The sequence below is a fragment of the Anomaloglossus baeobatrachus genome, chromosome 4, assembly GCF_048569485.1.
Source record: "Anomaloglossus baeobatrachus isolate aAnoBae1 chromosome 4, aAnoBae1.hap1, whole genome shotgun sequence".
Lineage (NCBI taxonomy): Eukaryota > Metazoa > Chordata > Amphibia > Anura > Aromobatidae > Anomaloglossus > Anomaloglossus baeobatrachus.
Window position 1 is genome coordinate 229,563,664 of NC_134356.1, and position 26,012 is coordinate 229,589,675.

The window sequence follows — 26,012 nt, forward strand, 5'->3', positions numbered from 1 at the left end:
GCAACGGCCGGGATAATCACTTAGACAATCAGATGATCTTCACGGTTGATTAATGTCATTTTTTTTTTTTTTTAAACTGCTGAGGGTCCCAACGTGGGACAACTGCTTGCAACGGCGAACCGCTGCCACTACTTGAGGTCGTACTCCTCCAGGACCTCTTCTAGCTCCACATCCGGACGGCTTGGTGGAGGAGGAGGGGGCTGGGGCCGCACCTGCTCACCGCGGCTCTTCCTCTGCTTGACGTCCAGGGTGAACCAGCCCCTCTCCCCGCAGTGGCGGGTGTAAGTCACCAGGTCGCCTGGCAACAGATCACGACCTGGATGGCATGTGGGGAGGTGCGAATTGACATCGCGGCGTGCCACAAATACTTCGGCCTCCAGGCCCGACTCATAGATGAAGCCGAACCCCCTCCGTTGGTCAAACTGCCGGACTTGGCCCTCATACACCGGGCCCCGCACCTGAAAGGTGGCATGGCGGAGTGCATCCTTCTCTCTGATCACCCTCACCATCACTTCAGCCCTCTGCTGCTCCCTGGCGGCAATCTCCCGGCCCGACGGGTTTGGCTCCCTGTCCCAAGAAGGGGCGTTGGCAGACCCCTGCGCCCGGGTTGGGCCCCGCTGGACCGCGCCCACACCGGCCACTACCGGTACTCTTTCGTGGGGGTCCTGCGGTGTCGTGGCCTGTACTGCTGCTTGTCAGTGGCGGCCCGGCGCAGCCTCAGCCGAGGCGGGGAATTTCAGGGTCATTTGGCCTCACCGGTTGGGCCTTCGGACCGGCAGCGGCCGGTTCTTCCACGGCCGGGCGGACTGCCGGAGCCGGGACGGCCTCGGGTGCAGCGACTTCCGGGGCTGACGGCTTCTCATCACGGACGGCTACTTCCCGCGGGGCCTTCCATGGTAGCAGGAGGGACACAGGCCATTCCCGAACAACGCCCCAGGCCGGTCCTCTAGGGCGGACGGGTTGGATTCCGCTACCGGTGTTGGGGATAGCGGACCGAGCGGAGGGGCGACAGCAGCCGGTACGGATGGCAGGAGGGTGAGTGGGCGCAGGCCGGGCCCCTCAGCTGCATCGGCCGGTCCTTCTCAGACACAGGGGCGTGGGTCACTTACCCGCTCCTCCAACTTTGCCTCCACCTCATGTCTCCGCACGGCCGCCGCTACTTCCTCCATCTCAGCCACCCAGTGCTCCATCAAGAACCGGACCTGGGCTTGAAGGCGGCAGCACATCTGTGCGGTCCGGGCTTCCACCCACGCCGCTGTTCCTGGTGTGGGCTCGGGGATTTCCGCGGTGCCGGACGGACGGGACATCATGCGTAGCCGTGTTCCAGGAACCAATTGTTTGCAGAGTCCTGGCGTCCCCGCTTTTATAGCCTTGGCTACATTAGGCAGGCACACACCTGCCCCCCTTGGTTCTCTTCAGCACTTCCGCTGGTTGGGAGCGGGGCTTCGCTTTCGCGCCTTCCCTGCTCGGAGAAGACGCTCGAGCGGGAGATTTTCGTGCCAAGATGGCGGCGCTTCAAAATTTTCGGCCGGACACCGCCGGCGGAGATCACAAGGCACATTTCTACTGGTAAGTAGATGGGTTCAATCCTGTTTGTGACACCAAGTTGTCGCGGGCGGAGAGGACGCCGCCGCTGCTGCGCTCTCGTGTCCGGTGCTGCTGCAACTGCTGCTGCTCATTGGCTCGAGCGGTGGGCCGGATCCGGGGACTCGAGCGGCGCTCCTCGCCCGTGAGTGAAAGGGGTGGTGGTTGGTTTGGGGGATTTAATCCGTGACGCCACCCACGGGTTGTGGTGAAGGTAAGCACCACCGCTGCTGGTGATGGGGATCCCGGGAGCGATGGTAGGGAGCAGCTGGGATGTTGTTTTCCCCCTCCGTGGGTAGGGGTCGGTGGTCCCGGGGCCCGATGATGTGACGGGGAGGCAGGGTTGGTGAGGTGCAGGGTTGCAGGGACAGTGCGGCGCAGTGCCGGATGGCACGGGTGTACTCACTCAGCAAGAGATGCACAAAGTACTCGGTAAACCAAATGGCTGGATGGACGGATCCCGCAGCCGGCTGCAGTGTCTCTACCCGGACAGGTGATGGCGGATGTCTTTCCCTGCACCTTGATGTTCTCGTTTGACTACTATGGATCCCCAATGGCAGTCCGCTCCCCGGTGTATGGGTACCGGAGGAGCCCGTTTGCCCGCAGGCGCTGGCACTTGGGTCTTAGGCGGTAGCTGTATACCCTCACGGTGTGGGCGGTTGCCTTCAATCGGGCCTTTGGTTGTTAGGAAACCCCTGGGGTTCCGGTCACACTCGGATTTGACTATTGTCGGCGGCTCCAAGCCTGGTCGGGGTCCGATGGCCCTGCCTGTGTGTGCTGGCTTCACTTCGCTCCCCGGTCGGTACCGGCAGGCCAACGCCCGACCCCGGTCCTACGGTTCCGCGTTGCTCCACCACTCCTGCAGACAGCCACGACCGTCTGCCAACCTTGCTGTCAGTGCCTGGGCCACAAACCCAGATACCCAAGTGTTTACTCCTCTCACTTGCACCTCCTGGACTAAACTGTCTGTTTTTCCCGCCTCCAGGCCTGTGAACTCCTCGGTGGGTGGGGACAACCACTTTTCTCCGCCCCACCTGGTGTGGACATCAGACACTAGAGGGAGGCAACAAGGGTTTTGTGTTTGGCTGGTGTCCCTGTCTAATGGGGGTGGGGGTGTTTGTATGTTATCTGTGATGACCTGGCTAGGCCAGGGTGCCAAACATACTGTGAGGGATTAATGTGGGCTCATTATACTTTGCAAGGGCCCTCATACTGTGTGAAGGCTGTGGTGGCCATCATATTGTGTGGGGAGTTATGAGTGCATCATAATGTGTGGCTGCCATTTTATTGTTTGTGGGTGCATCATACTGTTTGTGTTGAGCAGTTGTGCCACCCCGTGCCAGCAGCCGGCGCTGCTGGAGTCCGGACCTTCAGGGGTGGTGGCTCGAGGGTCTCCGGACCCGGGGGTCTGGCGGACACGCCGAATAAAAAGGGGGGTGAGGACGTATATGTACAGGCTGAGCCTATTAAGTTTGTGACGCCACCCACGGTGTGTGGTGAGGTGGGACACCACCGCTGCTGTTGCGGGGCACCCGGGGGATGTGTTGTGCAGCAAGTTGTTAACCCCTCCGTGGGAAGGGATGGTGGCCCCAGGACCCAATGGCTCTAATGCAGGGGGAATGACGACCGCAGGGGTGTTGGTGTACTCACTTTCAGTAAAACACAAGAGTCTCTGGTAATCCAAGGTGGTGGTGGCCGGTGCCACGGCCGGCTGCGTTCGGGATCCCCCACCCGGCTGGTGGTCTCTATCCTTTTCCTGCAGTGTTTACGTAGAAAAGACTTCCCAGTATGAAACGTAGGAGTCCGCTCCCGGCTGGATATGGCCTAAGGAGCCGTGCCCGCAGACGCTGGCCCGTGGGATCTATGGGCCCTGGCGGTGACCTCTTATCCTGTATCGGTGGGCTGTTGTCTTCTATGAGGGACTTTGGGTGGGACAGAACCTCTAGTCCTGGCCTTAATCGGTTAATTAACCAGCTCCAGTCGTTTCTGGCCTCTGGCTTCAGGGTCCGAGTACCCCCCTTTGTGCTATGGTTTCCGGGTCGGTTCCCCATGTCGGTACCGGTGGGTTACAACCCTGGCCCGGTCCACCTCGGTTCCACCGAGCCGTCTTCCCGTCTTCTGCTGACGGAGACCACCGTCTGCCTCCTAGCCAATGGCACCAGGGCTCCTACCCTGGTACCATTCAACTTGAACTTCCTGCTGGAGTTACACTTAGCTCCAGCCCATACTCCTCTCCAAACTGAACTCTACCACCAGACTGTTTGCTTTCCCGCCCTGGGCTGTCTAGACCCCTGAGTGAGCGTGCACCAACCGCCTGGTCACGCCCACTGGTGTGTCTATCTTTCCCTAAGGGGGTGACTAGGTTTTAATGGTTGGCTGAATGTTTCCTAGTGAGGGAACGGTGTTGTGCAGGGGCCTAACTGTGACTACCTGGTTTTGCCAGGGCGTCACACAGTGACAGCATCATACTGTGAGAAGCCTTCATAATGTGTTGGGGGCTGAGAGGACATCATACTGAGGGGGGTCAGTGTGGGGGCATCTTATTATATGGACATCATAAAGTGGGGCATCATGAAGTGTAGAAGTCATCATACTGTGTGTTTGGTAGTAATAACATCAATGTGGGGGCATAATATCATGTTTAAGAGGTCTGTTGTGCAGAGTATACTGTTTGTTTACCATCATAATCTGTGAGAGGCTAAGGGGGCCATCATACTGTGTGTGGGGCTATGTTGGTATCATACACTGTGTGCAGAATTATTAGGCAAGTTGTATTTTAGAGGATTTTCTTTATTATTAATCAACAACTATGTTGTCAATCAACCCAAAAGGCTCATAAATATCAAAGCTTAATATTTTTGGAAGTTGGAGTGGTTTTTTTTTAGATTTGACTAACTTAGGAGGATATCTGTTTGTGCAGGTAACTATTACTGTGCAGAATTATTAGGCAACTTAATAAAAACCAAATATATTTCCATCTAACTTGTTTATTTTCAAAAGGTAAACCAATATAACTGCACAAAATTTAGAAATAAACATTTCTGACATGCAAAAACAAAACTCCAAAAAATTAGTGACCAATATAGCCACCTTTCTTTATGATGACACTCAACAGCCTACCATCCATAGATTCTGTCAGTTGCTTGATGTGTTTACGATCAACATTGCGTGCAGCAGCCACCACAGCCTCCCAGACACTGTTCCAAGAGGTGTACTGTTTTCCCTCCCTGTAGATCTTACATTTTATGAGGGACCACAGGTTTTCTATGCGGTTCAGATCAGGTGAACAAGGGGGCCATGTCATTGTTTTTTCATCTTTTAGACTTTAACTGGCCAGCCACGCTGTGGAGTAGTTGGATGCATGTGATGGAGCATTGTCCTGCATGAAAATCATGTTTATCTTGAACGATACCAACTTCTTCCTGTACCACTGCTTGAAGAAGTTGTCTTCAAGAAACTGGCAGCAGGTCTGGGAGTTGAGCTTCACTCCATCCTCAACCTGAAAAGGTCCCACAAGTTCATCTTTGATGATACCAGCCCATACCAGTACCCCACCTCCACCTTGCTGGCATCTGAGTCGGAGTGGAGCTCTCTGCCCTTTACTGATCCAGCCTCAAGCCCAGGGGTCTTAAACTCGGCTGGGTGTATGGGCTGCACAGAGGAAAAAATAATTTGGTGGGCCACATTCTTTGCAGGACAAAGTGACATTTTTATTGGTAATATATACTTTTTTTTACACACCTTGCGATCACTGATTTTGAACATTTTTCACTTGCTTATAATAACAAATGTGCACATTCTTTGTTTATATATATATATATATATATATATATATATACAGAGTTAGGTCCAGAAATATTTGGACAGTGACACAATTTTCGCGAGTTGGGCTCTGCATGCCACCACATTGGATTTGAAATGAAACCTCTACAACAGAATTCAAGTGCAGATTGTAACGTTTAATTTGAAGGTTTGAACAAAAATATCTGATAGAAATTGTAGGAATTGTACACATTTCTTTACAAACACTCCACATTTTAGGAGGTCAAAAGTAATTGGACAAATAAACCAAACCCAAACAAAATATTTTTATTTTCAGTATTTTGTTGCGAATCCTTTGGGGCAATCACTGCCTTAAGTCTGGAACCCATGGACATCACCAAACGCTGGGTTTCCTCCTTCTTAATGCTTTGCCAGGCCTTTACAGCCGCAGCCTTCAGGTCTTGCTTGTTTGTGGGTCTTTCCGTCTTAAGTCTGGATTTGAGCAAGTGAAATGCATGCTCAATTGGGTTAAGATCTGGTGATTGACTTGGCCATTGCAGAATGTTCCACTTTTTTGCACTCATGAACTCCTGGGTAGCTTTGGCTATATGCTTGGGGTCATTGTCCATCTGTACTATGAAGCGCCGTCCGATCAACTTTGCGGCATTTGGCTGAATCTGGGCTGAAAGTATATCCCTGTACACTTCAGAATTCATCCGGCTACTCTTGTCTGCTGTTATGTCATCAATAAACACAATTGACCCAGTGCCATTGAAAGCCATGCATGCCCATGCCATCACGTTGCCTCCACCATGTTTTACAGAGGATGTGGTGTGCCTTGGATCATGTGCCATTCCCTTTCTTCTCCAAACTTTTTTCTTCCCATCATTCTGGTAGAGGTTGATCTTTGTCTCATCTGTCCATAGAATACTTTTCCAGAACTGAGCTGGCTTCATGAGGTGTTTTTCAGCAAATTTAACTCTGGCCTGTCTATTTTTGGAATTGATTAATGGTTTGCATCTAGATGTGAACCCTTTGTATTTACTTTCATGGAGTCTTCTCTTTACTGTTGACTTAGATACATATACACCTACTTCACTGAGAGTGTTCGGGACTTCAGTTGATGTTGTGAATGGGTTCTTCTTCACCAAAGAAAGTATGCGGCGATCATCCACCACTGTTGTCATCCGTGGACGCCCAGGCCTTTTTGAGTTCCCAAGCTCACCAGTCAATTCCTTTTTTCTCAGAATGTACCCGACTGTTGATTTTGCTACTCCAAGCATGTCTGCTAACTCTCTGATGGATTTTTTCTTTTTTTTCAGCCTCAGGATGTTCTGCTTCACCTCAATTGAGAGTTCCTTAGACCGCATGTTGTCTGGTCACAGCATCAGCTTCCAAATGCAAAACCACACACCTGTAATCAACCCCAGACCTTTTAACTACTTCATTGATTACAGGTTAACGAGGGAGATGCCTTCAGAGTTAATTGCAGCCCTTAGAGTCCCTTGTCCAATTACTTTTGGTCCCTTGAAAAAGAGGAGGCTATGCATTACAGAGCTATGATTCCTAAACCCTTTCTCCGATTTGGATGTGAAAACTCTCATATTTCAGCTGGGAGTGTGCACTTTCAGCCCATATTATATATATAATTGTATTTCTGAACATGTTTTTGTAAACAGCTAAAATAACAAAACTTGTGTCACTGTCCAAATATTTCTGGCCCTGACTGTATATATATATATATATATATATATATATATATATATATATATATATATATATATATATATATATAAATAAAGCTGAATGTGTGTATGTATTTATGTATGTGTTTGTGTATGTATGTATGTCCGGGATTGGCATCTGCACCGTCGCAGCTACAGCCACAAAATTTTGCACACTCACACTTCTGGACGCCGACAGCGTCATAGGCTATGTTTTGAGGGGAAATTTTAACCCCGCGCTTTACAGTTATTCACCAAAAAACCTGCCTCCATTAAAGCGAATGGAGCTGGGAGCCATAGTGCAGCCAGAACTTCAGAAGAATGCGCAGCCACGCCCTTAAATGGAATGTTGGCATGTGACAATGCAGCCAGGGAAAGAGACAGACAGGGAAGAGGCAGACACAGACAGGGTAAGAAACAGACATAGACAGGGTAAGAGACAGACACAAAGAGACAGACACAGACAAAGAGACAGACTGACAGGAAAAGAGACAGACAGGGAAAAAGAGGGAAAGAGAGAGACAGGTTAAGAGACAGACACAGACAGGTAAAGAGACAGACATAGCAGACACAGACAAAGAGACAGAGACAGACACAGGGAAACAGACAGACAGGGAAAGAGAGGGAAAGAGACAGACAGGGTAAGAGACAGACAAAGACAGGTAAAGAGACAGACAAAGAGACAGACACAGGGAAAGAGACAGACAGGGAAAGAGAGGTAAAGAGACAGACAGGGAAAGAGAGGGAAAGAGACAGACAGGGAAAGAGACAGACAGACAAAGAGATAGAGAGAGAGACAGAGAGATATATACAGAGGGGGAGACAGACAATATAATTACATTTATATCTATTTGTTGTGTGTTTTTTGTGTGCAGAATACATTTTTGTTAATACATTCTATTTTGTTAACGGCAGTTATTAACACGGGTGAAGCCGGGTAGTACAGCTAGTATATATATAAAAATAAATTTTGATAGTAAAATAAAATGTCATGCATTATTTTGAGTTGGTTTTTTTTTAATTGTATCCCTTTCTTGTAACTAATAGTGTTACAATTAGCGCTATATACAAATTTTGGCCAACATCTTGTTGTAATGTCCCCATCCTTGTCCCCTTGTATTGTACCCCATCCTTGTCCCATCCTATAGTAATGTTCCTCATCCTTGTCTCCATCCTGTAGTGATGTCCCCATCCTTGTCCCCTTTTTGTAGTAATGTGCTCACCTTGTCCACATCCTTTAGTAATGTCCCCAGCCTTGCCCCTATTTTACAGTCATGTGCCCACCTTGTCCCCATCCTATAGTAATGTGGCGGTGGGTGAAAGGGGGCCGGGGTGCTCTAACTTATCGATCTCTCTCCTCAGCTTCCACAGATGCTCGAGTGAAGCTGAGGGGATCGGTTACCGTCCCCAGATCCATGGTGATTGGAGAGATCGGTCACAAGGCCAGTCTCTCCAATTAGAGCTGGGAGCAGGTGAAACAGAGGTCACCCAGCTACAGCCAATGATCAGGGCTATAACTGCACTGATCATGGCTGGATTTCAATGATTCAGTCATTTTCAATGGCTGAAATATTACAGTGACTATGCAAGGGGAATACATGAAATAGCAGAAACTGCTGTGTGAATACTGACATGAAAAATTCAATAGCTATATGCAAGAATGAAATGTGAAAAATGGAACCTGCATTACTGCCATGAATATATGAATAAAGAGAAATTTAGCTACTGAATTGATCAATGCAATAGAGCCCCAACACTACGCCAAAGTATTTCTCTACGTTGGGGTCCCTAGCTTGTGTGTGTCCTCTCATGCAGTTAAAAAACTTACCGTGTATGGGAAGCTGAGACCCAGGCTATATATACGATGTGGATTGGCAATAGGTGTGTGTGGGGAGGGTTCACAAACGAAAAACTACTAACAAATAAGGAATAACGTTTGGAACTCCATTCTATGTCTGAACTGGGTGCAAAAAACCTAAAAAAACATCACTATGGGGAGATAAGGTATGCACACCAGTGACTATGCAAGGGGAATACATGTAATAGCAGAAACTGCTGTGTGAATACTGACTTGAAAAATCCAATAGCTATATGTAAGAATGAAATGTGAAAAATGGAATCTGCATTACTGCCATGAACATATGAACAAAGAGAAATTTAGCTACTGAATTGATCAATGCAATAGAGCCCCAACACTACACCAAAGTATTTCTCTACGTTGGGGTCCCTAGCTTGTGTGTGTCCTCTCATGCAGTTAAAAAACTTACCGTGTATGGGAAGCTGAGACCCAGGCTATATATACGATGTGGATTGGCAATAGGTGTGTGTGGGGAGGGTTCACAAACGAAAAACTACTAACAAATAAGGAATAACGTTTGGAACTCCATTCTATGTCTGAACTGGGTGCAAAAAACCTAAAAAAACATCACTATGGGGAGATAAGGTATGCACACCAGTGACTATGCAAGGGGAATACATGTAATAGCAGAAACTGCTGTGTGAATACTGACATGAAAAATTCAATAGCTATATGCAAGAATGAAATGTGAAAAATGGAACCTGCAGTACTGCCATGAATATATGAATCAAGAGAAATTTAGCTACTGAATTGATCAATGCAATAGAGCCCCAACACTACGCCAAAGTATTTCTCTACGTTGGGGTCCCTAGCTTGTGTGTGTCCTCTCATGCAGTTAAAAAACTTACCGTGTATGGGAAGCTGAGACCCAGGCTATATATGCGTATGATATGGATTGGCAATAGGTGTGGTTGGGGAGGGTTCACAAACGAAAAACTACTAACAAATAAGGAATAACGTTTGGAACTCCATTCTATGTCTGAACTGGGTGCAAACTGGGTGCCAATCCACATCGTATATATAGCCTGGGTCTCAGCTTCCCATACACGGTAAGTTTTTTAACTGCATGAGAGGACACACACAAGCTAGGGACCCCAACGTAGAGAAATACTTTGGCGTAGTGTTGGGGCTCTATTGCATTGATCAATTCAGTAGCTAAATTTCTCTTTATTCATATATTCATGGCAGTAATGCAGGTTCTATTTTTCACATTTCATTCTTGCATATAGCTATTGAATTTTTCATGTCAGTATTCACACAGCAGTTTCTGCTATTTCATGTATTCCCCTTGCATAGTCACTGGTGTGCATACCTTATCTCCCCATAGTGATGTTTTTTAGGTTTTTGCACCCAGTTCAGACATAGAATGGAGTTCCAAACGTTATTCCTTATTTGAAATATTACAGTGGCTGTGATTGGCTGAGCGGCGTTCGTCAGCCAATCACAGCCTCCGTAGGTCTGGGGAGGAGACACCACCCCTCCTGAGGTCAGGCAGAGATCCCCTGCTCCCCGAATCTAAGGTACTTGCAGCGATTGCAGCCACCGTGGCTTCGGGGCTGCGATTTCACCATAACGTACTTGGTACGTCATGGGTCCTTAAGTACCAGGGAGCCATGACGTACCAGTACGTCATAGGTCGCTAAGGGGTTAATGTGCGTCCTTCACATACACACACAAAAAGAAAAAAAAAAAAACACACCATTCTTCTCACCTGTCCCGCGTTCCCTCGGCTGCCTCATCTCTGCTTCTTGCTGTCTGCAGGCCCGTGCCCCCGGTGACTATCGCGGCCGGTGTAGGGGCCGCAGCCCCTATCAGCGATTTATGTTATGGACTCTGAGCACAGCGCGGCAAAAAATTCATCTCACATAAAGCACAGACAGTGGCTGCAGCCCCTGCACCGGCCGCGATAGTGAACAGGGGCACGGGCCTGGGGGTCGCACTAAGCAGCCTGAGGGGCCGCATGCAACCCGTGGGCCGCGTGTTTGAGACCTCTGCTCTAGCCCATCCATCTGGCCCATCAAGAGTCACTCTCATTTCATCAGTCCATAAAACCTTTGAAAAACCAGTTTTAAGATATTTATTGGCCCAGTCTTGAAGTTTTATCTTATGTTTCTTGTTCAAAGGTGGTCGTTTTTAGTTTTCCTTACCTTGGCCAAGTCCCTGAGTATTGCACACCTTGTGCTTTTTGATACTCCAGTAGCGTTGCAGCTCTGAAATATGGCCAAACTGGTGGCAAATGGCATCTTGGCAGCTTCACGCTTGATTTTCCTCAATTCATTGGCAGTTATTTTGCGCCTTTTTTGCCCAACACGCTTCTTGCGACCCTGTTGGCTATTTGCCATGAAACGCTTGATTGTTCGGTGATCACGCTTCAACAGTTTGGCAATTTCAACACTGCTGCATCCCTCTACAAGACATCTCACAATTTTGCACTTTTCATAGCCTGTCAAATCTCTCTTCTGACCCATTTTGCCAAAGGAAAGGACGTTGCCTAATAATTAAGCACACCTTATATAGGGGGGTGATGTAATTACACCACACCCCTCCTCATTACAGAGATGCACATCACCTAATTTACATAATTGGTAGTTGGCTCTCAAGCCTATACAGCTTGGAGTAGGACAACATGTATCATGTGATCAAAATACTCATTTGCCTAATAATTCTGCACACAGTATACAGTGTGGTGGCCATCATACTGTGTGTGGGGGGCTGTGGGGGCATCATACTGTGTTGGGAACATCACACTTTGGGGGGGGTTGTGAAGGTAACATACTGTATGGAAACCATCATACTTTGTGTGGGAACTAAAAGACCATCATACTGTATATGGTACTGTGAGGACATCATACTAGGGTAGGGGTGGGACACTGTGGGGGCATCAGCCTGTATGGGGTCATGATACTAACAGAGAAAAGGTGACTTTATTTATTTTTTTTTTTTGCTTGGTTCCTCTGTGAGAGGCGTAATGTGAGGGGGGGGATATGGATCTTAAGAATTATTATACATGTATTTGCTAAGCATAAAAATAATTTAAAAAATAGCTAACTTCTGTTCTTTGCTCATGGCTGAAATGTGTTTACTTTTTTAATGCAGGTAAAAAACCGGTGTGATGAAAAAAAGATAATTACTACGAAAACAGAGTGCAAATCTTGTTCGCTAAATTTTGGTGTGAATTGCACCAGTGGTTTTTTGAAAATCAGTGGGGGAAGTGGACTAAGAGACTGCCGGTAATTTTTCTTTTCTATATATATTGAAAGTATTCATATAATCTCACAGTAATATCCGAGTATACTGTAAGTTGTGTTTCCTTCAGTGTACCATTTTTATCTTTTTGATGTTAGCTATAAAAATGATTTTTTGTGAAAATAGCTCATCTACCGTAATATCCAATAAATATGTCATATCAAGGAACAGGGTTGTCATACAAATGCATATACTCAAATTAAGGAATGCTTGTAAAGGAAATCCAGCAAGTATGTTCCGGTATAATAAAGGAGATAAAAAGGACACTAAGGGGTGCTTCACACACAGCGAGCTCGCTGCCGAGATCGCTGCTGAGTCACGCTTTTTGTGACGCAGCAGTGACCTCATTAGCGATCTCGCTGTGTGTGACACTGAGCAGCGATCTGGCCCCTGCTGCGAGATCGCTGCTCGTTACACACAGCCCTGGTTCGTTTTCTTCAAAGGCGCTCTCCCGCTGTGACACACAGATCGCTGTGTGTGACAGCGAGAGAGCGACAAATGAAGCGAGCAGGGAGCAGGAGCCGGCATCTGGCAGCTGCGGTAAGCTGTAACCAAGATAAACATCGGGTAACCAAGGTGGTTACCCGATATTTACCTTAGTTACCAGCCTCCGCCGCTCTCACGCTGCCTGTGCTGCCGGCTCCGGCTCTCTGCACATGTAGCTGCTGTACACATCGGGTTAATTAACCCGATGTGTACTGTAGCTAGGAGAGCAAGGAGCCAGCGCTAAGCAGTGTGCGCGGCTCCCTGCTCTCTGCACATGTAGCTGCATTACACATCGGGTTAATTAACCCGATGTGTACTGTAGCTAGGAGAGCAAGGAGCCAGCGCTAAGCTAAGCGGTGTGCGCTGGTAACTAATGTAAACATCGGGTAACCATACCCGATGTTTACCTTAGTTACCAGTGTCCGCAGCTTCCAGACGCCGGCTCCGTGCAAGCGCAGCGTTGCTTGCACATCGCTGCTGGCTGGGGGCTGGTCACTGGTCGCTGGTGAGATCTGCCTGTTTGACAGCTCACCAGCGACCATGTAGCAATGCAGCAGCGATCCTGACCAGGTCAGATCGCTGGTCGGATCGCTGCTACATCGCTAAAGTGTGAAGGTACCCTATGTCCGAAACACGTCCTTGTTACACTGCTGTTCACAGGATTTTAACTTGGACTTGAAATACGGATACGTTTTTTAACCATGATGGAATAAAATTTTGGATTTTTATTATACCGGAACGGGTTTGCTGGATTTCTCTTACAAACCTTTCTACTTTGGAGTGCATGCCTGCTTGTTAATTTTCATGCACCGTCCGGCCGGGTGTTTTTCCGAGGATTGAGTGAGCTGGACCTTGAATTTTCCAAATTAAGGAATGAATACTTCATAGAGAGCCAGTGATACCAAAGCAGACCTGACTAATCAATGTACTACATGAATAGCCATGTATTCAAATAAATGGCCACTATTTAATGCTACTTAGGTACTTGTATGCATGCTTGGTATAAGGGGGTATTCTCATCTCCAAGATCCTATCCCAATATTTAGTAGATGTAGTAATAATAATGTTAGCAAATACCTCCAATTAGAAATGTAGTTTAATTCTTCTGATATAGCCATGTCTCTTACCTTATGTGCAGGGCATTGCAACTTAGGTATCCATGGTATGACCACTCATATAATGATAGATACCTAAGCTGTAATGCCCTGCACATGAGGTAAGAGATGTTGCTATATCAGGAAAACTATACTACATTTTTGACTGGAGGTAGTTGCTATTATTATTATTATTATTATTATTATTATTATTAGGCTATGTGCGCACTAGGCCATTTTACCCGCGGATTTACCCGCGGATTTGCTGCGGAAATTTCTTGAGAAATGTCTGCAATCTTTGTGCAGACATTTCCCAGCAAATCCTATGAGAAAATAAAATAGCTGTGCGCACGCTGCGGATTTTTCTCAAGAAATTTCCTTGAGAAGATTTTCTTGAGAAAATTTCTTGAGAAAATGAGCATGTCAATTCTTTTCCGCAGGTACCTGCGGATTTCTGCAGTACAGCCTGCAAAATCCACAGGGAACAACCTGCGGGAAAATCGCGGCTAATCCGCGGCTAATCCGCGGAAAATCCGCATGCGGATTTATTGCGGATTTGGTGCTGATTTTTTCCGGAGGTCCGGAAATCTTCCACTCCCAGAAGTTTCTCAAGAAATTTTCTTGAGAAACTTCACATTTCTAGTGTGCACAAAGCCTTAAGCCTACTACATATTGGGATTGGACCTTGGAGATGGGAATACCCCTTTAAGTAGGCAGACCAGTGAACATCAGTTGACTGTTACATTGTTTTTGCTTTATATAAGTGTTATCATGTTGAGAAAATCCCGTATAGGAGGTTGTCCCTGAAAAAAATGATAAATATCTCTGGTAATTCATGCCAAAGTTATCAAGTTTCCCTACTAGATTAAGGGCTATGAATTAAGGTTGGTCCAAAAATGCCCACATGACCTTATGATGTCAGCATGGAAAACTATAAAATATTTTCAGTTTAGGATAGTGCTACGCAAACCCTTGTTGTATCTTATGTATAATATGTACAGTAATTATAAGTCTAATCCTGAATACTAGTTTATTTTTTTTACTTCAAGGTATTATTTGGACATAAAATCATACTCCCTCTCGCTTCCTGGCTGCCGACACGAGTGTGCCGCAAAGAAATTTTTGCCCAAGTGTTGCTCTGGGTTCTGGGGACCTGACTGTTTAGGTAGGATACCGAAGTTTGAAAACCTACTACAAAGTTCTCTGCTCCCTAATATTTTTCTTAGATGTAAATACATTGTAAATGCTCAGTGGATTCCATTTCCACTTATTTCTTGGGTACTTGCAAAACTTTTAATTAAAATATTAAATGTATTTTGTAAGGAAATAAACAATTGATCTCTCATTACCGTGTATATAGCTCCCATCTATCATGGATCAAGCAGGCTAGTCCCAATTTGCGAAGACGTCCTGACTTTCACTCTTTCTCTGATATGCCTAATTTCTGTCATGATTCCTGTTGTGCAGAACATTCTGTATTGTTCTGCCTTGTTCTCTGCTGAGTATATGTTGCCTACAGTATGTGCAGAGTGTTTTGCAGGTTTAATGTGTCCCGCCCCCGTGTCAGCGGCCGAGCCGCTCGGATCTGGAACCGCGGTGGCTCGAGGGGTCTCCGGACCCGGGATGAGGGTCGTGCGGACAATTCTTCACTGTTTGGACCCTGTAGTGTGGAACTAGTCAGGTCCAGCTCACCCGTATGGCTAACAGAGTGAGCTTGCTCTCAGGGTTCACGCTTGGGATTTGCTGGACTATATATTGGGAAAGTCCTATCCCCCTCGTTGCGCTAGTACCCCGATTTTGGAGCGGGTGGAGAACGAATCTTGAAGACTTCGCCCTCGTCGGGTAAATTACCAGGACGCGTGAAGCTACTTCCCGGCCTAGAGTCTACGTACCCCGTCGTGCCCTGGCCCCTGCCCGGAGATGGCTCAAGGCCGCTGGCTGCCCTCCTCGGCAGATCCGTGCCCCTTTACACAATCCCCTGCGACCGGGGTCCCAGCTCCTACCAGGCCCAGACCAACATCTGCCCCCTATTACTCAAGGAGCCCTGCTCCTGACCTCCTCTCTCTCTCACCTCCAATACAACACTCCTATTCACTTTTTCACTTTCCCCTACCAATCCCCAAGTGGGTGGCCCTATTCCCTTCAGGCCCCCCAATGGTGTGTCTGGTGGACGTGGTGCAAAGTGTTCCTAGGTTTTCAACTGGCTCTAATCTTAGCAACACCAAAGAACTGGGATTCGTAATCAAGAAGGATTGGATACTGTGCAGAAGGGCAGATTTCACAATATCCTATGACGACCTGATAGGCCAGGGCATCACAAATGCTCTGCTGGTTGTTTCACAGCACTGGGTTTCACGCTAGTCCTGGGAGGTTCTCTCGCAGTTGCTTCTCATTCCCTGAGATTGACCTGCTTCTTTAGGGAGCATGTTAGCTCAGGACGCTGCCAGTCATACTTCCTTTTTTTTCAGTTGTGCTGTTGTCTCCTGTGGTGCTCAGTGTTCAGATCTTGGTCTCTCGACTCCGGACTGCTGTTTACCCGTCTCTGCCTGTCCTCCCCTGCCTGTTTCTGTTGTGACTTCCCGGTTTCTGACCTCAGACATCCTCTTAACCACATCCTCTCCTGCTCCCTGTATCTTGTGTGTACTCTCCTGAAACACTGACCTTCGGCTTGTATCTCGACCTTGTCTCTGTCTGCCCCCCGTGTACTGTCATGACTTCCTGGTTTATGATCTAGGCCTGTCTTACTACTTCTCCTGCATGCTAGTAGACTCTAGCGCCACCTTGTGACAGTCATCACAATTTTCTTGCAGTCCAATCTTCACTGCGCATGTTACTTACGAGTTCATTTTTCAGTAGTTTTTCCTCTGACATCTGTCTGTTTTCTGCACATACTTTCATTCAGAAAGCGGAAGAATTAATTAATTAAAGGGGTTGTCCACTACTAGGATAACGTCTTCTGATTCCACTTGTTTCCCCCCAGTTAAAATAAAAGACTCCTATTCTCACTTCTTGTTCTGGTGCCATTCCAATGCTGTCATTAATCACAGTTCTGGGCTCACATAAAATTCTTTGCATCAAACTCATTAAGATTTGGGTGATTTCTGATGGCATCTGCTAAAGGCTCCATTGCAAGAGCAAATAATGTTGGCATAAAAGGACCTTATATCCTTGTCTCATAACCAATATAACAAACTTTCATCAGCTCACCCCTCCTGGTCTGTCATGAAGCAAGGTGGTGCGCAGATAATCCAGTCTGACCTTCTGGATGGCAAACGTAATAGCAATGGTAGTACAATTAAAGGTCCTGCACTCATGAGTAAGAGCCTGCAAGATTGAAACGTGTAGACTTGGTCTACCATCAGTGTTTTATCTTTCAAGTGATTTTAAATCACGTAAAATAAACGTGATGTTTTAAAGAATTTTGGATTTATGCTGAAGGTGCTGGATCCCTACTTCTTCTACCTGTCATGATTCTAGTGAGCGGTGCTCTGTTATTCTGCAGAGCCTACGTTGGGCCTCATATTTTCCTCTTGTTCCCCGTCTAGTCCTGTGTTTTGTGGTCTGTGGTCTGTTCATTGGAGCCTTGTTCTGGGTGATTGCTCTGCTTTATCTGGGAGTTGTGTCACCTAGAACGACGCCAAGTGATAGTTCCTGTTCAGCAATGTACATCTCTGGTCCCCATAAGTGACTGACTTGATCTTGTCCCACTACCTAGTTCTTCATATTTTATCCCATCTCCTTCCCTACTCTGAACTAACTCCCTGTCTCCCTGACCTTTGGCTAGTTTCCTGACACCAGCTCCTTTCGCTCCCATGTACCCAACTTGTATTCTTGGCTTCCCAACCTTGGCTCGTCCCCTAACTCCGGCTTCACTTTCTTTCTGGTTCTTGATGTGACTTTCTGTTTTACAGACCATTGGCTCTCACTTAGACTTTGGCTTTTCTTTCTCCCTCCGTCACTGACGTTATCTCCCAGCTTCTGACTCCTGGCTTTTTCGACTATACCTCACTGGTGTGTCTAGCGACACCTAGTGTACACCCCCTGCAGTTATCCTCCACTAGTGTCTCTGGCGACACCTAGTGGTATAGTGTCTCACTATTCCTGGGTGTTTCGCATCACACTACCATTATCATTGTCTCGTGCCTCTTTGAATATTTATACGTAAAGGCTTTTTAGTTGGTATCTTTAAGTATGCAATGCAAGTATCCTAAAGAAGTTGTAAGACTGAGATAAAGCTGTGGTTAAACCCATAACTGCTTAATATTTGAAATAGATAAGGCCATGAAATAGAGTCAAATTCTTTGTCTGTATCTAATGCTAACATCATTAGAGGATTTTTATGAATAATCCCTGAGTGTATGATATTTAGGTTCCTTCTAATATTATCAGTGGTCTGTCTAGTGGGAATAAAAACAACTTGATCTAGGTGGATTAATGATGGAAGTAATTTATTATTTTTTTGTGCTATTATAGATGTAATCCCTTAATTTTCCCGAGGGGCCACATAAGAGACCGTTACTAGTGTGTAGGCCGAACCAATAGACTGAAATTAATTGTGCTCAATATTATTATTAACATATTAATTAGAATTATTATTTTATAGTAATATTATTTGTGTCACTTAATACTGAGTAGAGTTAAAGGGGTATTCCCATCTCTAAGATGCTATCCTAATATGTAGTAGGCATAATAATAATAATAATAATATTAGCAAATACCTCCCATTAGAAATATAGTATAGTTCTTTTGATTCACTATGTCGCTTACCTCATGTTCAGGGCATTGCAGGATCTTAGGTATCCATGGTGTGAGACTGTGACCGGGGTTATCTATGACGGCCGGTATGTCTCGCCCCGGTTGTGCTCACTCCATGATAGACAGTAAATCCACTCTAGGGTTAATGCTGTTTCCCTACAGGCTGAAGGAAGGGTTAAATGGAAACAGGAACAAGGGCAGGTGTGCCGGGTGTGAGGGAGTGAACACAACTCCCTGAGTTCTCTGCTGGAGGGGCACATGTATATTGGTGTGGATTCTTGTTTGGACATTAAACCGTGTGATATGAAACTTAATGCCTGGATCCCGTGTCTTCTGCTGCGCAGCCGACCGTGCTACCTCACATATGGTGGAGAATCGGCGGGCATCCCGGCCGGTGAGGTGTAGCTTCCTTTTCTGGTGACCCGGTAGCACATGTCCTGGATTCAAGCGGCTATACTACGGCCCAAACCCAGCGACGCCATGGAGGACATACTAAAGCATTTGGCTCAGGCTAATGCACAGCAGCAACAGACCAATGCACACCTGCTCCAATCCTTGAAATCGCACCAAGAACAGCTGGTTCAGGCCAATGCACGTCAGCAGCAAGCCTTACAATTGCAGGAACAAAGACATCAAGAACAGATGGTTCTCCTGGCCAAGTCGATCCGTGCTGGACCGGCAGCAACAACCCCGGGACCGGGTGATGACTGCAGCGTCCGGAAAGCGGTGAGACAAGCGTTGCAAAAGATGACACCGGGGGATGATGTGGAAGCGTTCCTGGCGGTGTTTGAGCGGGTGGCCGAGCGGGAAAAGCTGCCGACCCCCCAGTGGGCTGAGGTATTGTCGCCCTATCTGACGGGGGAACCCCAAAAAGCGTACCTGGACCTCTGTACCGAGGACGCCATTGACTATGTGACCCTAAAAGCCGAAATACTGGCACGGTTGGGGGTGAATACCTATGTACGGGCTCAGCGGGTAAATCAGTGGTTCTATGAGGAAGCCAAACCCGTACGCTCCCAGGCCTATGACTTGTTGCATCTTGTAAAAAAATGGTTGCAGCCTGACACTCTGAGCCCGGCGCAGATGATGGAAAGGGTAGTAGTGGATCGTTTTGTGCGCACTTTACCCGTCACCGTTCAACGGTGGGTAGGACAGGGTGACCCGAGTACCCTGGACCAATTAGTGTCCCTGGTAGAGCGGCATGTGGCTACGCAGGACTTGATACGGGACACTGAGACTCTGCGTACCGCCCGTCGGTCCGGCCCCTCCAAGCCTAGGGCCAAGGACCCACCGCCGACAACGGTGCAGGAGTCCCCTACCGTCCCGCCTGAGGCCGCGGCCGCCAATCCTGAGGTCCGGAAGGTTCTGTACCCTAAACGACAACCCGTCAAGGGGGTTTCCGTCCCCATTAGATGTTGGCGGTGCCAGCGGGTGGGACATATGGAAGCCCAGTGTCCACTCACCACGGAGCCCATGGATTGTGGGGTTACCCGGCGGGGTTCAATGTATGCTCAGGTGGTGTGTACCGCTGACCTGGTCTCCCCAGAGACGGAGCCCCACTTGTGCCAAATACAGGTGAATGGATGTCCGGTTACAGGATTGTTGGATTCCGGAAGCTTAGTGACCCTTGTGCGATCCACCTTGAGGGCTAAAGTAAAGGCCACAGGACGTACCGTGGGGGTGGTTTGCATACATGGGGACCGCCGAGACTATCCCACGGGGATTGTCACCATCACAGCACCTTGCGGTCAGGTGCAACATGAGGTGGGACTTCTTAACACTCTTCCTTATGACGTGATCCTAGGAAGGGATCTGCCCTATTTTTGGACTTTATGGAAGGGACCCCCTAAGTCTCCTCAGATATTGGTCAGTCCGGGACCTGAGCCCTACAATCCTGAATCCGGGACACCTGCCGTAGGGGTCCCCATGATAGGGACAGAATGTGAACCCGATAGGTCGCCCCTAGAGGTATTGGCAGGAGAGGCTGAGACGGTCGAACCCATCCCGGAGTTGGAGGCGTCCCCGGATACGTTTGGGACTGCCCAACTCCAGGACCCTACGTTAATACATGCCCGGAGTCGGGTGACAGTAATTGACGGGGTGGCACAGCTGCCCGGTGCCCAGGTAAGGTACCCCCATTTCGCTCTTAAGCAGGATTTACTCTACCGGGTAGATGAAATACGGGGCGTGGGGGTAGAGCAGTTGGTGGTACCCCAGCCGCATCGTCGGCGGGTCCTCGACTTGGCTCATAAACACCTGATGAGTGGCCACCTAGGGGTCAAGAAAACGCAGGAGCGAATATTGCAAAGGTTCTATTGGCCCGGAGTCTTTGGGGAGGTAAAACGGTTCTGCGAAACCTGCCCGGAGTGTCAGCTTACCGCACCCCTGACCCATTTTCGCAGTCCGTTGGTACCGTTACCAATTATAGAAGTCCCTTTTGAACGGATAGGGATGGATCTGGTGGGGCCCCTCGTAAAGTCCGCTCGAGGGCACCAACACATCCTAGTGATCGTTGACTATGCCACCCGGTATCCCGAGGCGATACCTCTCAGACATACTGCAGCAAAGCTTATAGCTCGGGAGTTGTTTGCTGTGTTCTGCCGGGTGGGGTTGCCCAAGGAGATCCTTACGGATCAGGGGACCCCATTCATGTCTAAAGTGACCAAAGAGCTATGCCGGCTACTCCAGATCAAGCAGTTGCGTACGTCTGTGTATCATCCTCAAACGGACGGTTTAGTCGAGCGTTTCAATAAAACCCTGAAAACCATGCTCAAAAGGGTAATTTCAAAAGACGGGAAAGACTGGGATATGATGCTTCCCTATTTGATGTTTGCCATCCGTGAGGTGCCACAGGCATCCACGGGGTTTTCGCCTTTTGAATTGTTATACGGGCGACATCCCCGGGGATTGTTGGACCTGGCAAAGGAAACATGGGAGCAAGAGCCCACCCCCCATAAAAGTGTGATTGAACACATTTTGGGTATGCAGAACCGCATAAGCGCGGTCATGCCAATTGTGAAGGAGCATTTACAGGAGGCTCAGGCCGCGTAAAGCGGCCGCTACAATAGACAAGCCACCGTGCGGACCTTTAAACCCGGGGATCGGGTGTTGGTATTAATCCCCACGGCGGAGAGTAAATTCCTGGCTCAGTGGCAAGGCCCCTACGAGATAAAGGAAAGAGTCGGGGTGGTTAACTATAAAGTATTGCAGCCCGGTAGGCGGAAACCTGAACAAATATACCATGTCAACCTATTAAAACCTTGGCAGGAACGGGAAAGCCTGATGGCTGTTTTTTCCCCATCTCCCTCCTCTTCGGGTCGTTCACCTCCGGCTCCAGCGACCTCCGGAGAGGACGAACCGGAAGTAAGGATTGGAGAAGCCCTCACCAAGACTCAGAGGCGAGAGGCCAGACGGTTGGTTCAGCAGAACCCCGATGTCTTCTCCGAGCTGCCCAGTAGGACCAGTCTGATACGACATGATATTGTCACCAAGCCCCACCTGAAGGTACGCCTGAAGTCATACCGGGTACCGGAGGCTCGACGACAAGCCATATCGGAGGAAGTAAAGACAATGTTACGCCTGGGGGTCATCGAAAAATCCCGGAGTGAATGGGCTAGTCCGATTGTCCTAATACCAAAACCCGATGGCTCCTTAAGGTTCTGCAATGACTTTAGGAGATTGAACGAAATATCCAAGTTCGATCTCTACCCCATGCCCAGAGTGGATGAGCTGATTGATAGGCTGGGACAGGCGCGGTATTTTACCACGCTCGACCTGACCAAGGGGTACTGGCAGGTGCCACTGACGGAGTCCGCCAAGGAGAAAACCGCTTTTGTTACGCCGGAGGGTCTCTTCCACTATGTTGTCTTGCCTTTTGGGTTACATGGCGCTCCGGCCACGTTCCAGAGGTTGATGGACTTAGTGCTGGAACCTCACCAGGCGTATGCATCAGCGTACCTTGATGACATCATTATTTACAGCTCCGATTGGCAGACCCACTTGGAACAGGTACAAGCGGTGGTGGACGCGCTTCGAACAGCCGGATTGACAGCCAATCCCAAGAAATGTGCGTTGGGACTCACGGAAGCCCGCTACTTGGGCTACGTGATAGGCCAAGGAGTGATTAAGCCCCAAATTAACAAGGTTGAGGCGATCCAGAAGTGGCCTAGACCCCTGACCACGAAGCAGGTTAGGGCCTTCCTGGGTATCGTGGGGTACTACAGGAGGTTTGTAAAGGATTTTGCGGGACTATCAGCCCCCTTGACGGACCTTCTCAAAGGCAAGAAGTCCGTCATGGTGCGCTGGACTCCGCAGGCCGAGGACTCCTTCCGGGCCCTGAAGGGGGTCCTGTGCGGACAGCCCGTTCTCGTACACCCTGATTTCCAGAAGGAGTTCATAGTACAGACTGACGCCTCAGAGGTCGGCCTGGGGGCAGTGTTGTCTCAGGTGGTACAGGGGGAGGAACACCCCGTCACCTTCTTAAGTAGGAAGCTCACCCCTCCCGAGCGGAATTATAGCGTAGTGGAGAAGGAGTGCCTGGCGATCAAGTGGGCCTTGGAGTCCCTACGCTATTACCTGCTGGGACGGCAGTTTCGCTTGGTGACGGATCACTCTCCACTGGTCTGGATGAGGTCCGCCAAGGAACGGAATGCCCGGGTTACCCGGTGGTTCCTTTCTCTGCAGAACTTCCGGTTTACGGTTGAACATAGGGCCGGTGGGTTGCAGGGCAACGCCGATGCCTTGTCCCGCGGGCCGTGTTTGATGGCGGGAGTTCAACCCCGCACGCTTGAACTGAGGGGGGGGTTATGTGAGACTGTGACCGGGGTTATCTATGACGGCCGGTATGTCTCGCCCCGGTTGTGCTCACTCCATGATAGAAAGTAAATCCACTCTAGGGTTAATGTTGTTTCCCTACAGGCTGAAGGAAGGGTTAAATGGAAACAGGAACAAGGGCAGGTGTGGCGGGTGTGAGGGAGTGAACACAACTCCCTGAGTTCTCTGCTGGAGGGGCACATGTATATTGGTGTGGATTCTTGTTTGGACATTAAACCGTGTGCTGTGAAACTTAATGCCTGGATCCCGTGTCTTCTGCTGCGCAGCGGACCATGCTACCTCACAATGGTTATGCAATAATATAGATTCCTAACTAAAACATAACATTTATTGATACTATTAAAAGGTCTGTAACCACAATATAATTTGATAAAACAAACCGGTGCACAGCAAAGAGAGGGAAAAACAATCCCTACAATGTCCACTCCCTCCTGTGCCCTACCTAGCCGTGGAGGTTGGCACCCTGGATGTACGATATGGTGCCCCCACTTACCGACGGCTGTCCCTGCTATTACCCTGTAAACCCCTACAAGCAAAGATAAAGTGCAGTGCGCATTACATAAAGTGATAAATGGGCAATACCCGGGTTCACAAAAACCTCCTGAAGTTTCAGGTCACCAGGATTCTCAATGAGAACCTCACATAAGCAGGGACAGTACACAGTATATACATTTATCTTATATCCGCCTCATGCCTCTCATGCCTCGACACGTTTCCCCAGTCCTGGTTCATCAGGAGGCTGATAGTTAGTTAATGTGGCTAGATACATCAAATAGCAGCCGCCATGCTGCCAGATAATCATGATATTAGGGGCTCCTAGTATCGTGATTATCTGGCAGCATGGTGGCTACTATTATATAATATATAAGAGAAAAAAAGCCCCTCTGTAGTAGAAAAAAATGTAAGTTTAGAAAGCATCTTCAGGTAGCGTTCCATGGATGTCTTCTTCTATTTACTTCATTCCAATCGTTTGTCATGTGGGTGGTGTGTTGAGGCAATGGCATCTTGTTAGCCTTTTCTAATATCGTCTGTCCTTCTTCCAAGGATTGAGCAGTGTAGAAAACATTATTATGAGACAATAATAAAACAAAGGGAAACCCCCATCCATGCTTTTATTTGCTGCTTGTAGAACCACCGTAACAGGACAAAGAGATCTCCTTCTATAGAGAGGGACGGGATAAGTTGGCTTAAAGGTTGACCAAACGTGTCATGTTTGTTAAGGTTGGTTTATCCCTTGCAGGAAACAAAATCAAGTCTCTGGAATCCTCATGGTGTCATTTTAGTATTACATCCCTTGGATTATCATCAGAACGAGGTTGCCCCATTGGTCCTAGAGCTCGTTATATGCAGTAGCTGTGGATCAACCTGAGGCAGTAGAGCAGATAATAAGGTTGTAGCTATGTCCTTTAAAGATGTGTAACGCTATGGGAAAGCTTTATATATGTATGTTACCTCTCTGTGATCCAGAGGCGTAGCTAGGGGTTCAGCTCGGGAGGGGGGAACTAAACATCTAAGTGGGCCCCTGAGTAGATAACTGTTTTATCATCTAATCATCTATGATGGTGCAGTCTCATCGTAGGTACAGAGGATCCTCAGCAGATGACTGGGCTGTTAATGTAAATAAATCTCTATACAGAGGCCAAAATTGATATTATCACTATATGGTGATCATTAAGTGATAGATACCACTCCTGAATAACATCTAAAGGCCCAGTTACACGCAACGACATATCTAACGATATATCACCGGGGTCACGGATTCCGTGACGCACATCCGGCATCGTTAGCGACGTTGTTGCGTGTGACACCAACAAGCGACCGTTAACGATGGAAAATACTCACCAAATCGTCCATCGTTGACACGCCGTTCATTTTCAAAAAATCGTTGATTGTTGAGGACGCAGGTTGTTCGTCATTTCCGAGGCAGCACACATCGCTATGTGTGACGCCTCGGGAACGACGAACTACAGCTTACCAGCGGCCGCAGGCAATGAGGAAGGAAGATGGTGGGCGGGATGTTACGGCCGTTTATCTCCGCCCCTCCGCTTCTATTGGGCGGCCGCTAAGTGACGCCACTGTGACGCCGCACGAACCGCCCCTTTAGAAAGGAGGCGGTTCGCCGGCCACAGCGACGTCGCTAGGCAGGTAAGTACGTGTGACGGCTCCTAACGATATTGTGCGCCACGGGCAGCGATTTGCCCATGACGCACAAACGACGGGGACGGGTGCTTTGCGGCGTGTAAAGCTCCCTTAAGAGATTACAGTACAGTTATAGATGGTGACTTACAGCTGCCAAGGTTTTTTATGATGTTTGTGGAGACACGGGGCTCAGTGGGTGCTCTCGTCCGCTAAAACCCGCTGCCTTTAGAAAAACAGCGTGGCTCAGGGCTCATCCCAACTTAACGCCGGCCTCCTTAACCGTGGGCGTAACACTACTCAGACAACACAGGGTGAGGGAATCACAATAATTAGACTTTATTGGATCCCCAAACAATTAACGGCAAATAACACATAACCAGCAAAACACACAAATGTAACAAGCAACAGAGTCTCACCCTTCCGCTGGCTCACCAGGGATTAGAATGTCCTTGCCTCAGAGCTTCCAGGGCCACTTACTCCAATCCAGTAGCTTTTGGCGGGCACCCACCGAGAAAGGAATAATGCCAGATT

At 48.2% G+C, this 26,012-nt stretch overlaps 1 protein-coding gene across 1 annotated transcript in view; it reads left to right on the forward strand.

Moving 5' to 3' along the window:
- STAB2 (stabilin 2) overlaps positions 1-26,012 on the forward strand; it is a 273,355-nt gene that overhangs the window by 26,002 nt on the left and 221,341 nt on the right. Inside the window, exons 2-3 of the mRNA XM_075344716.1 lie at positions 12,025-12,158; positions 14,804-14,919. Of these exons, the coding sequence (XP_075200831.1) occupies positions 12,025-12,158; positions 14,804-14,919 (250 nt within the window). The remainder of the gene's footprint in view (positions 1-12,024; positions 12,159-14,803; positions 14,920-26,012) is intronic.